General features: G+C 29.6%; 2 protein-coding genes across 2 annotated transcripts; one reads left to right on the plus strand and one right to left on the minus strand.

Moving 5' to 3' along the window:
• The first annotated feature begins 2,193 nt into the window (after nucleotides 1–2,193).
• On the plus strand, nucleotides 2,194–4,158 carry LOC130943459 (E3 ubiquitin-protein ligase PUB23-like). Its single transcript, XM_057871343.1, has 2 exons — nucleotides 2,194–2,774; nucleotides 3,273–4,158. Exons 1-2 carry the CDS (start codon nucleotides 2,309–2,311, stop codon nucleotides 4,109–4,111), a joined length of 1,305 nt encoding a protein of 434 aa, XP_057727326.1. The 5' UTR covers nucleotides 2,194–2,308; the 3' UTR covers nucleotides 4,112–4,158.
• Nucleotides 4,159–10,097: 5,939 nt separating this feature from the next.
• Nucleotides 10,098–11,619, minus strand: LOC130946532 (E3 ubiquitin-protein ligase PUB23-like). Its single transcript, XM_057875299.1, has one exon. It carries the CDS (start codon nucleotides 11,617–11,619, stop codon nucleotides 10,381–10,383), a length of 1,239 nt encoding a protein of 412 aa, XP_057731282.1. The 3' UTR covers nucleotides 10,098–10,380.
• Nucleotides 11,620–13,401: the final 1,782 nt, after the last annotated feature.

Below are 13,401 nucleotides of genomic sequence, written 5' to 3' on the forward strand. Positions count from 1 at the left end.
CTCAAATTATATTTTTCATGCAAGGCTCTTCTAAGTAAAAGCTCTAGCTTTATCCTTGAGTAATTTAGTAGTTATTTTTTAATGTATATATGATATCTTTTATTCAACAAATTAAAATTATATTATATTAGTGATAAACTTTCAATTTAACAGTTAATTTTGCGTAAGAATTGAATTTGACTTATATTAGTGTAAGAATATGTCTCCTCCATTATAAATTATTACAAATAACCTTTTCATTTTAAAAAATACTCATTATTGAGTATTCATAGCTACTTGAGCATCATTTAGTTTGAAACTTAGTTTGTTTTGCTTGCTCTGTTTCTTTTGTGTTTTCGAAAGTTAACAGATAATCTAAATAAATAGATTTTTCCCTACATAATGACAAATTGACAACAAAACTTAAATTTAAGTTCTTCTGCACAGTAGCCAAACTCTTCACAATCTATATCGACCCTAGTGCTTATTAAGGGATATATAGAAAGGGGAATGGTAGGGGGATAATGACTTTGTTGAACAATATGAACAACCACCAATCAAATAAAAATACATTACATCTCTAAATTAACCTTCTAAATTTTAATATTAAAATAAACATCTGTACACTAGTAAAATGAACATCCGATATATCTATTGTTTACATTGTTTAATATTTCTATTGTTCACTTGTATTTTTCTATATAAAAATTATGATTTTAAATAATATAGTTAATGCATATCTTAAAAATGTCCATAGATATTTGTTTTTATTTATAAATAAAGTATGTTAAGCTTGACTGAAAAAATTTTTAGACTATCGAGGATGAAATCAAAGTCAAAAAACAATACTCTCCATACTCCAAAACAAAAATAACATGTATTAAATATACATTTGTGGACTATAGCATATGCAAATAATTCTATCCAACGCAATACATGCATCAGGTGCGGTAGCAGCCGTCGTCTTAGATAGGTGACCACTAATATCATGACATGTGGCAGAGAGTGCAGTGTGCATCTAGAAATTCATGCATCTAGATACGCACTTCAAACTGCGGTAGTAGTTATGTTTGACCAAACAACACACCGTTGACAAACTTTGAGCCTTTATGACTCGTAAAGTGGTAATAACTACGATTTATTATATTTATCACATGCTTATTTATTTTATAGTGTGAATCAATTTTCTTTCCATTATATATTTCTATTTACTTTTTTGTTTTATTGAAATTAATAAATAAATTTTCTTCTTAATAAAAGAGATTCATTCTACAGAATGAAAATTTATTTGTGATTTCTTTCTTCTTTTATTCAAAAATTAACTAGTGTTATTTGATAAAGAATATTCATTAAGACTGAAGATCTAAAATATTTGCAGATTTTATTATTATTTTTTAGAATTATATTATATATACACTAAAATTAGTTATTAATATTATTAAAATATAAATATAAATTATATTTATATATAAATATATTGGTAATTGATTTTAATAGTTAATTTTAATATAAGAATAATATTTTTATATTTTTTATTATGGTTACTTTCTAGAAATTTCTTCTGTTACGTTGCCAATACATGCATGTATATATTTATATTATATGTCATTAGTGTATTAATATTCATTAAAGTATTTATTAATTTATTTTTTATTTATTGAATGCATATAATATAAAGTTAATTTAATTGGTAAGTATTTAAAATTTTAATTAAGAAACCTTGAATTTAAGTTTATAAATAATAAAATAATTTACATAATTATTTATTTAAGTAGTAGATTTTAATTATTTGGTTAATATGATAATGCAAAAATTAGTTATTCATATAAAATTATTTTGTTATGATGAAAATCTAATTCTTTTGGTAATTATACGTGATAATTAAATAGTATTTTAAGAAGTATATTTATGCACCAAAACTTTTTTACCATTAAATCAAAGTACTAAAACACACATTTTTATTTTTACTTTATCAATTTTTTATTTTATATAATAGATATATACATAAAATTATATATATTTGTAATACAAAAATATTATTCGTATATCAAAATTAATTATTAAAATCAATCACCAAAATAGTTTAATTTATTTTTAATATATATTTATATTTTAATATATATTTTATAATGATAGTTAACTTTAATTACTGATTTTAGTATACACATAGCATAATCGTTTTTAATAATACCTTAATTGATATATTTATATATAATAGCCACTTTCTCTTACCCAAGTAAGCAAAGACATATTTTCTTTGTTTCTCTCTTCATTCGAGAAACATATCTTCGTCATGCTTTACGTGTATTCCTAATAATCTGAATCAAGAATGGCGGAAATCAAAGTTCCTGAGTTGTTACTGTGTCCCATCTCGCTTGAGATAATGAAGGATCCGGTGACAACCGTAACAGGGATAACATACGACAGAGAAAGCATAGAAGAATGGCTGCAGCAGAAATCTAATAAGAAGGATTGTATGTGTCCCGTTACAAAGCAACCATTGCCGACGGACCCTCATTTCTTGACTCCAAACCACACCCTCCGGAGGTTTATCCAAGGCTGGTGTTCAGCCAACCAATCCAACGGCGTCGATCGGATTACCACCCCCAGGTCCCCTCTCGACAACTCCCAACTTCACAAACTCCTCACAGATCTTGATGCTCCTCGCACCTTTCAAACCTCATTGAACAAGATGCATGATCTAGCCACTCAGAGCCAGAGGAACCGCAACTTCATGGCTCAACAACCAGTACCCAAGGCCATGGTACAATTCATCACCACCACTTTCAAACAAGGTACTATCAAACCATTTATTTTGGTATTTGTAATAAGCCATAAAAATTCAAATACCATATTTTAATACAAAAATGTTATGGAAAAGTATAAGTAGATAATGAAAATACTAAACAATGTGAATAATATATATATTGGATGTATCTTAATATTAAGATTTAGATGAATAATTTAAAAGTGTAGTGTGTTTTTACTTTATTGAATCAATTTTAGAACCTATATTCACATTATTCACAAAAATCATTGTCTACCTAACAAAGTCTAAATATTATTTGTACAATAAAATCAGTTATCATATATTATGAATAAATAAATACATATATTATTTAACTCATTTTTAATATATATTTTAATATATACATAATATGATTATAATATTTTTTTTAAAATTTTAAATTAATATTAAAAAATACATAAAAAATTATATTTCTAAGAACAACAGCATCTTTCTACCAGTTTCATTTGAGTTCATTCTGATATTGTAATGTCTGAATAATTAGGCGAAACCAGCGGCGTTGAAGAAGCTCTGAGAATTCTTCGCTTACTATGGAGGAGCACTTCATCATCATCATCATCGTCATCCTCGCCAACTGGCGGCGGCGGCGGCACAAACATGAAGCCCCTGGTAGGTGAAACCTTGGACTTCATCAAATCGTTGACTTGGATTCTTCAACTCCCAATAATCGACAATGACCTTAACATGGTTAACGAAGCAATGCAAATTCTAAAGCTGACCATCGAAATCACCGATTCAACGCTCTTGGGAAGCTTAAACCACGAGTTCTTCAAACAAATCGTGAGCACCATGACGAGACTAAGCAAATCATCATCATCATCAATTCCCCAAAATGCCCTGAAATCCGCGTTACACGTGCTCATAGAAACATGCCCCTTAGGAAGAAACAGAACGAAGATCGTGGAATCCGGTGCAGTTGGCGAACTCATCGAACTGTCCATGGATAAACCAACGGAGAAGAACCTAACGGAGCTTATATTCAAGATGTTGGGTCAACTGTGCTCGTGTGCAGAAGGGAGAGAAGAGTTCTTGAAGCACCCGGCGGGAATCGCTGTTGTTTCGAAGAGGACGCTGAGGGTATCGGCAGCGACAGATGATGGAGCCCTTCATGTGTTATGGCTGATTTCAAAGTTTTCAGCTACGAATGAGGTGGTTCAAGAGATGCTGAGGGTTGGTGCTGTGTCAAAGCTATGCATGGTGATGCAAGCAGATTGTGCTTCTTATTTGAAACAAAAGGCAACAGATATTCTTAGGTTTCATTCAAAGGCTTGGAATAATTCTCCTTGTATTCAACTCTATTTGTTAACTAGACACCCAAGATGATCATCATCAATTAATCATTGCTAGAATGCTAAAACTTTTTTTTATAATTTAGTGTCTTCTAGATTATAATTAATCAGTAATGTTAAGTTTCAGGATATTTTATAAGAGGTTTGCTACACATATAAGTCTTTTTAGTTTATAAGTCTTACAAATTGGCACAAGCCTAACAAAAACACACGTATTACACTCCCACATTGTAAATAAATGCACGTTATTCAATCACTTCCTGTTTCTAAAGCGCGCTACTCACCATGCATTATGAACGACTCTTCTTCTTCTTCCTCCATGAAAACGAGTTTTTTGCCAAATTTTAAGATAATGAAACTTCAGAAATACACCAAACGATTACAGAAATACACCTAAAAAATTTAAGAAATACACCAAAAATTTATTGAAGTACACCTTATGCATAATTCAGAACTCTTTCTCTTTCTCTTCCTCATCTTCTGCTGCTTTTTCTTCTTCAAAAATGATTTCAGAGTTTGATGTCAAAAAATAATGGAAATAAAAAATAACAAAAAAAAAACAAAGAAAAAAGCACGTAAATGAAGAAGGAGAAAGAGAAGGCAAAAAACGAAATAAAAGAAGAAGAAGAAGAGGAAGAGGAAGAAGAACATGCAGTAAGAAGAAGAAGAACGTGCAGTGAAAACGTGCAGTAACGGTTTGAAGCACGTTAATATAAATGACTCGTAAAGACTTGTATAAAAAAAAGTTTGTATGTGGAGAATTATTCATTTTATAATTTGTAACTATTAGTCATTGTTAATATTTTTAATAGTATAAAATTATATCTAATAATATAAAATTATACATTTTTTATAATTAAATAAATATTGATTAGATTTTAATAAAATTACTGATTTATGATAGTTTTTCATAAATTTTTTTATTTTATTGATTCGATTACTAATTTAGATTTCAAATTTTATTGGAATGTGAGTTTTTTTTCTTTTTAAAATCAATTAATTTAATTTTGGAATTAGACTTCTGATCGTTTTAATTAATTTATTAATTTATTCTTTATTTTTTATACAAAAATTTCTCATATATAGACTTGAATTATATATATATGTTTTTAAAATATATTTTATTATACAAATTTTAAAAAAAACGTAAATTTATAAGAATCGAAGCCAAAACATATTAATTAGATTGTAAAATGCTTATTATCTTAAAGATAATCTCAAATATATTTTAATTATATATTCAATAAATAAAAGGGTAGAATGTATCTTTTAATATATATTAGTTCTATTCAATCTCCTATTACATATGTCACATAATAACATGTCATGCATTTTCTTAACTTTGTTATAAAATTAGAAATTAAGTATTTATATTAATCATGGTTTTTCACAACATTCCAGTAACGGAGCCGCTCTTTTATTCTTGTGGGAAAATTTGCTTCATGATGAAGATGCCAAGTAAATTAATTAAAAATATTTGAAGACTTGGACGTTTCTACTTGGGAAGTGTATATACATACAGAATTTAAGAGTAACTTGTGGTGTAAGTAAAAGTGTGGTTGCTTGGAAGATTGAAGATTCATCTGAGAGTTAAACACCTTTAACCCGACTCAATCGTTGCCTCAACAAATTTGAATTGAATTTCATTTTTATCCACAACAGAATTTTCAGGCTCAAATTAAAGCCAAATGATTATTATGAATTTCATCGAATTGAATGTTTCTTTAGTCGACTTGTGTGAAAAAGTTAAGTCCTGTCTGTGTCATATGTGGTGCGTTATTGTAGTTCATTTGAAAATTGAATTGTTGCAGCAGAAATTATAACTACTAGCTACTACTCTCTACTCTATTGGCGATTATTGATTTAGTCGATGCCCAACACACGCAACCATTGTTTTCTACACATCAAATATTGATATTATATCTCAAAGCTTAATTGAGACTTTTCTTGTTCAAATATAGTGTCTTATTATTTGAATTATCTGGAAACAAAGCAAGTTCTTCTTGGGCTTATTATTATTATTATTATTATTATTATTATTATTATTATTATTATTATTATTAAATTAATTTCTCAATCTTATACGGGTGTTAAATTGATCTTTGACCATCAGTATCGTAGTCAAAATGAACTTTAATTTGAGTTAGTAGTTGTCTTGAAGCTCACACTTTTGACGCCTTTGGATAATGACTACTCAGTACTCGCATGATTATTTCTCATAAACATTCCTAGTCGAGCTTAAAACAGTCCTATGTTGAGTGTTTTTTACTCCGTAGTAGGTAAGGGTGTTAAAAAAATTTTAACCAAACTATTTCGTATTTTCGTATAAACCAGTTTTTATTAAAACCACTTTATATAAATTATAACTTTAATCTTTTGTTTTTTTCTTTTTGGTTTTTTGGGGGTGGGGTTGATTAGAAGGGGCTAAAACGTCCAATTATAATCTTGGTATTAATTGAATGGGTCCAATTTTAAATTAGGGGTGAGCACGGATAGAGAGTATTCGATTACCCGTACGAATCCGAATCGAACTAATTAAATTAATTATGGAATCAACGGATAATCGAGTCCGATTCGAACCAAATCAATGGCTCTCTCTGGTAATTGGTTTGGATAACGATTGTGTGAGTGCGAAACTCGAACCAATCCGTGGACCCGACCATATATTAATTAAATAAAAAAATTAAAAAATATATATGTCTTTTAATGATTTTGAATTTCTCTCTATTACACTTTTGTATTTAGTTTTTAACGTGTTTGGTGTTTAACATATTTGGATTTTAATGTGTTTGGTGTTTAATATATTTGTATTTTAATGTGTTTTTTAATATATTTGGTGTTTAACATGTTTAGATTATTTCTATTGGTTTTACATGTTTATTGTACTTACAGAATTTTTAAGATAAAAATTTTGTTTTTTTATCAATTTCTGTTTTATCGAGTATCCAATTACCCAAACCGAACCAATTCGTTCATAATCGATTTGGTTTGCTTCGAGTACATACACAAAAAACAATGTAAATTTAAACCAAATCAAACTAATTACAATTTAATTGGTTTGATTCTAATTTCACCATAAATTCGAACTAATTCCACCAGTCTATTCTAACTATTGAATGAGTCCCTCCGTAGGCACCAACTATTAGGGAATAATTCGGATTAGATGGGCCTATAGAACCCACCAAAACCCCATCGCAACCATAATCTGGGCTTTATTCAACATTCAACTTTTAGATCAATAATAAGGGGTATTAGCATTGTCCTACAATAGATGATTGTCAATACTTTGGTAAAACCCATTTATATAACAGTCTCAAAAAAAAAATGAAATAAGCGATATTTAATTATTTATACGAAGAAAAATAAATTAGGGAGGAAAGGAAAGTGTATAAAAAGGTAGGGAGGAAAGAAGTTGAGTATAATAGTATATTGTTATTTTACATAGATATGTGAACAGAAAATGGAAGGGAAAATAATAAAGATGGATTCATTTCCTCGTGTTTTTGGATAAAAAGGTGGGTAAAAAACGCATATAAACCAATGATAGATTTTAATTACGCAATTCAGCCAAAGCAGATTCTCATTTATCAATCAACCAAAACACACTATAATATAATTCGAAGCAACAAAATTCGAATTAGATTTGTTCATAATTCGAATCGACTTAGCTCGAATTATGACCAACCATTGCGCACAAGTAATTCGAATCAAATTGCCACGAATTACAAAATCATAGTTCGAATTTAGTCAATTCGAATTACATGCATTTCGTGACATAGGAGAAGTTCGAATAGTATCAATTCGAATTACTCTTTTTTGCATGTATGGCACTGGCGGAGGAGAGAGAGACTTAAATGTGTTGCAGATGAAAGACTGAGAAGCTGATGACAAAGCAGCGCTCTGCCTCTCACCCAATGTTCTATGTTCTATCATAAAAGCAATTAAGAGTTAACTGCTAGAGTAATTACGTATTACTTAGAATTTTTATTTAACTTTTATTATTAAAAAAAATTTAAATATTTTTATTTAATACATATAAATAAATACATTTAAAATTTAAATATTATATATTTTTAATAAAAAATTTAAATTTATAAATTTAATATGTACTCTTAAAGTACAAAATAGATAAATCCTAAAATTTATGCTAAATTTAACAATTTTACCATTTAAAATTTTATTATAATTTTATATTTTATGTACTTAATTTATATTTTAATTTTTTATAAAATCCCAATTTTTTCTACTCTAATAATATTTCATTAGATTCATTACTCCATGTTACATTAGGTTAGCATTATTTTTCACATTTTTACTTGGATAGTTGGATATAAATCTTATAGTTGATACAAAAGATATTTACTTTATAATTTTATTTTTCTAAAAATATTATATATATATATATATATATATATATTTTGATGATTACACAATTTTAAAAATATTTAAAAAGTATTATTAAAATTAAAATTATATTTTTTATTATTTGACAATAATTTTAATTTTTTTAAATTAAAAAGTGTTTCTAAAAACTAAAAAAGTGTGACCTTAATTTTAGTAATACTATTTAGATATTCTCAAAATTTTATAGTTACCACAATATATATATATATATATATATATATATATATATATATATATATATATATAACCAATATTTTTTAATTTAAAATTAAGATATTTACCATTTTAATTAATTTTTATATATTATTATTCATCATATTTAATAAATAAAAAATGTGAACTCTAAAACTTATTAGAAGGCCTACAACCAAAACTAAAAGATTAAAATTATAAATCTACAATAAAATAAAAAATTAGTAGCCAGTAGTTACAATGGCAAATTTGTACCCTAACAAAAATATTAGGGATTAATATTATTAGATAGACAAAAAATATAGCCAAAATTTATTTTATTTAGCATTAATTATATAAATTTGGTTACAGAATATTTCATTAACAAAATTAACTATTAGGAGTTAAATAAAAATTTGATATAAAAACTTAGAAGAGACCAGTCTTCTTTTCCAAAATGGAGTAATAAATCTAATGAAATATTACTATAGTAGAAAAAATTGGAATTTTATAAAAAATTAAAATATAAATTAAGTACATAAAAATAAAATTATAATAAAATTTTAAATTGTGAAATTGTTAAATTTAGCATAAATTTTAGGATTTATCTATTTTGTACTTTAAGAGTACATATTAAATTTATAAATTTAAATTTTTTATTAAAAATATAAAATATTTAAATTTTGAATGTATTTATTTATATGTATTAAATAAAAATATTTAATTTTTTTTTAATAATAAGAGTTAAATAAAAATTCTAATTAATACATAATTACTCTCGCAGTAAACTCTTAATTGCTTTTATGATTGAACACAGAACATTGGGTGAGAGACAGAGCGCTGCTTTGTCATCAGCTTCTCAGTCCTTCGTCTTCAACACTTTCAAGTCTCTCTCTCTCCTCCGTCAGTGGCACACATGCAAAAAAGAATAATTCGAATCGATACTATTCGAACTTCCCCTGTGTCACGAAATGCATGTAATTCGAATTGACTAAATTCGAACTATGATTGTGTAATTCGTGGCAACTTGATTCGAACTACTTGTGCGCAATGGTTGGTCATAATTCGAGCTAAGTCTATTCGAATTATGAACAAATCTAATTCGAATTTTATTACTTCAAATTACATTATAGTGTGTTTTGGTTGATTGATGAATGAGAATTTGATTTGGCTGAATTGCGTAATAAAAATCTGTCCTCGGCTTATATGCGTTTTTTACCCTAAAAAGGTTATAGAAAAGAAGAGATAATAATTTAATATAATTTATCTGCCCTTATTCTGTAAGAAAATACTTTTTCTATCTATAATTTTACATTTATATAAAAAATTAATGGAAACAAGAAATCATAATTTCTTAAGTTTATCCATTAAAATAGTATAAACAAATATAACCAAAAAAAAAATTTCATATATACATTTCAAATGCAGAGTAAGTATACATATTCAACGCCTCTTCAGGTGCATTTTCTCTCCATTTTTTTTAATCTCTATTAGAGAAGCTACATATATACTTGAAAAAAAATAAAGAGGCAAAATCTATCACTATCAGTGTATATATGTAGGAACATGAAAAATCACGAAGTCGTTAATTTGTATGAGAACAATGTTGTGCAAAAAATTGATAATTATAAATCTTTTTTCCCTTGATATAACAAGATAGAATAGTTTCATGAGTCCTATAGTGAAGAAAAATGAAGTTATGAACTAAAAAAGAGATTAATTAGATGGTCATGGATACGATGATAACAAAGGTAGAGGAATACATGTTGAATTCTTCCAAACCTGAGAATGCAACTTGAGAATCTCTTTAGCCCTCTCTTTGGTCTTCAAAGCGCTATCAACTTGAAGCACCAAACACAGCTTGTTAACGGCTCCTACCTGCATCATCTCTTGAACCACTCTCCCGCTTCCACAGAACCTACAAACCGACGCTAATATCCTAACTCCTCTGTCACTCGCGGCGCGTGAAACTCTCAATATTTTCTTCGAAACCACGGCGATTCCCGCGCCGTGCTTCACCAACTCCGCGCGCCCTTCCGCGCAACCGCATAGCTGATCCAATGCCATTAACGCCAGCTCACACGTTCTTCTTTCCGTCGAATCAAGAAGCACTTCCACGAGCACGGACACAGCGCCGGCTTCCACCGCTTTGATTCTGTTTCTTCCCCATGGACAGAGCTCAACCACCAGCTTCAATGCCGCCTTATGAGCCTGCTGCGATATACGATCGCGTATCACTCTCGTGATTTCAAACAGCATTTCGGTTTTCGCGCTGATTAACTGGATCGGATTTGAAACCGCAAATGCCGATTTCAAAAGAAGTGTTGCGTACGCTCTTGATTGGCAGCTCCCACGCTTCAATGCTTGCAGCAACGATTCAAGAAACTGAAGGCACTCGTTGTTGATTAGCTTCTTGATCTGATTTTCCGAGAGATCAAGATGAAACAAGATCTCTATCGCAGTTTCAGATGGATCTACTCGTTCTTCTTCTTCGGCGCGATTGTTGTTCTTCATCATGATTGTAGCTAAGAACTCTATTGCACCTGAAGACTGGAAACAGCTCTTGTTCCTTTCAAAGAACGCCATGGATCTGAGTGTTGCGAGGCAGTTCTCCTTAGCCTCCGGGAATCGCTTCGCTTCGGAGATGAGTTTGGCGATGTGAGACGATGCGTCCATGGACGGTTTTGGAGTAGGGATACGCTCAATTCCGAGAGAGGCGTTTACGGTGCACCATGATTGGATGAGCCTTCGTAGGGTGTGGTTTGGAGTAAGAATAAGATCAAGATCTGTGTGTTGTATTAGGGACTGTTTGGTAACCGGGCATGATTTGTTTTTGCATGAGAATAACCATTTCTCTATGTTCTCTCTGTCGTAAGTGATACCGCTGCAAACGATTACAGGGTCTCTCATGAGTTGAAGGGATATTGGGCAGAGAAAATGTGCAGGAACCTCAATTTCATTATCCATGGAGATTGACGATGTAGCTGTAGTGTATTAGAGGCACATTATCTTTATACAAAGTTGGTGCAAACGATAAAGTCAATACACGGAAATTCAGAGGGGCGATTTAATTCATAATAATAAATTAAGGGTTTCGGAAGCAGTAATTAATAATAAATAAATTAAATTAAATTAGAGTGTAGATTAGTGGTAAGGTACTTATTTATTTAAGGAGCTAACGTCGGTGTTGATGATGATAGACGCAAATTGGATAATTGCAGACGGGTAAGGTTTTGACTTGCAATATTATGAACAACTAAAAGTACTAATATATGTCTGATGTCTGCGAGGACCTTAATGCTTTCATGGCTGGTACCGACAACTTGTAACGGAGGCTCATGCATTGTGTTGTGATTTATTGGATGCTTCTCACGCCTTTCTTGGCTGCTTCCATTAATGCCTTCTTTCATTCTTTCGTCACGGCGAGTTTAATATTAAGGAAAGGAAAATCATTGTTACGGCTCCTAAAGTTTGGTGACTAATTTATCAAAAAATATTAAAAAGTTAATATTTATTTTAAAAAATAAGTTCAACATCAAAATAAAAGATACCAACGAATTAACTTGGTTTTGGATATTTTTTAAAATTATTCATATATTTTAATATTTTTTATATAAAAATAAATTAAATATTAAAAATATTATTTACACATTAAAATTAATTATTATATATTTATATTTAAATATATATATAATTTAATTTATTTTAAATTTATATTTTATGATATATATTTTATATTAGTGATTAATTCTAGTTGTTAATTTAATGTACATGGTCGATTAAATAAATATGAAATTTGGAACAGTGTGAACAAAATTATAAAGATACAAGTATACAACTATGTTTTGTTCTCATTGTCTCACTGCGGGCAACACAACATTAATGCTTAGCTAGGGACTAGGGTAGTTGTTTGTTATTGTTAATTTAGCCACGACCATTACCGTTACGTTATTCACGTCCTTTATTTCTTAAATTATTGTTTCTGCTTTTTACAACAAAGTTTAATTAATGCTAGCACCAAATATATATCAATTCTGCTAAGTAATCAATAGAGTTAATTGAGCTCGATCTAAAACCCACCACAACAAAAAATTATTCTTTCATTATCTTCCAATTTATTTTAATTCAGACTTATATTTCACCATTTCACCTTTTCTTTTTACTAATGTCGTTCATCTCCTTTTCCTCTTTATCCCATTGATAAACCTCTCTCAAACGGCAAAACGTTGCTTACTTCCTTTTTCACGTCAGTTTGTCATCTTCAACAACACTGCTCAATGTTGTCTCTGTTTTCCAACTTGACGACGTTGTCACTGCACGCGAGGATGCTGTCGTTGTCAATAGCAAGTCCTCTGGCTTCCTCCACTGGTTCGAACTCTGGTCAACGTCGCCACCGCAGACTCGTCATCTTCCCAAACTCGCATCGTCGTGCCACCACTTTCAACCTTCCACTGTGCCGCGTCAAGTCCGCCACTGCCAACACGACACGTCGAGACGTATCCTCCTTTTCCGTTGCACGTTGCTGCTCGTCATTCACCACATTGGTCTCCAACAGATTAGTAGATGGTTAGGGTAGTTATAAGTAAGTTTAATTTTTTCGAATTGAAATTGGGTTTGAATGTAAAGAGGATGTTCATTTTAATTAATAGGCGGATAATTCTTTTCACATTAAATTGAATGTTCCATTTTATTATTTTATCGTGAAGAGATGGTCTTCAGATGATCGCGGTTGTTACTTTTGGGCTTAGA

Source organism: Arachis stenosperma, chromosome 8, assembly GCF_014773155.1.
Source record: "Arachis stenosperma cultivar V10309 chromosome 8, arast.V10309.gnm1.PFL2, whole genome shotgun sequence".
Taxonomy (NCBI): domain Eukaryota; kingdom Viridiplantae; phylum Streptophyta; class Magnoliopsida; order Fabales; family Fabaceae; genus Arachis; species Arachis stenosperma.

Coding starts and splice junctions, on each gene's coding strand:
- LOC130946532 (XM_057875299.1), bottom strand. CDS start 11,619: ATGGATAATGAAATTGAGGTTCCTGCACATTTTCTCTGCCCAATATCC.
- LOC130943459 (XM_057871343.1), top strand. CDS start 2,309: ATGGCGGAAATCAAAGTTCCTGAGTTGTTACTGTGTCCCATCTCGCTT. Junction 2,775..3,272: donor CACCACCACTTTCAAACAAG/GTACTATCAAAC, acceptor CTGAATAATTAG/GCGAAACCAGCGGCGTTGAA.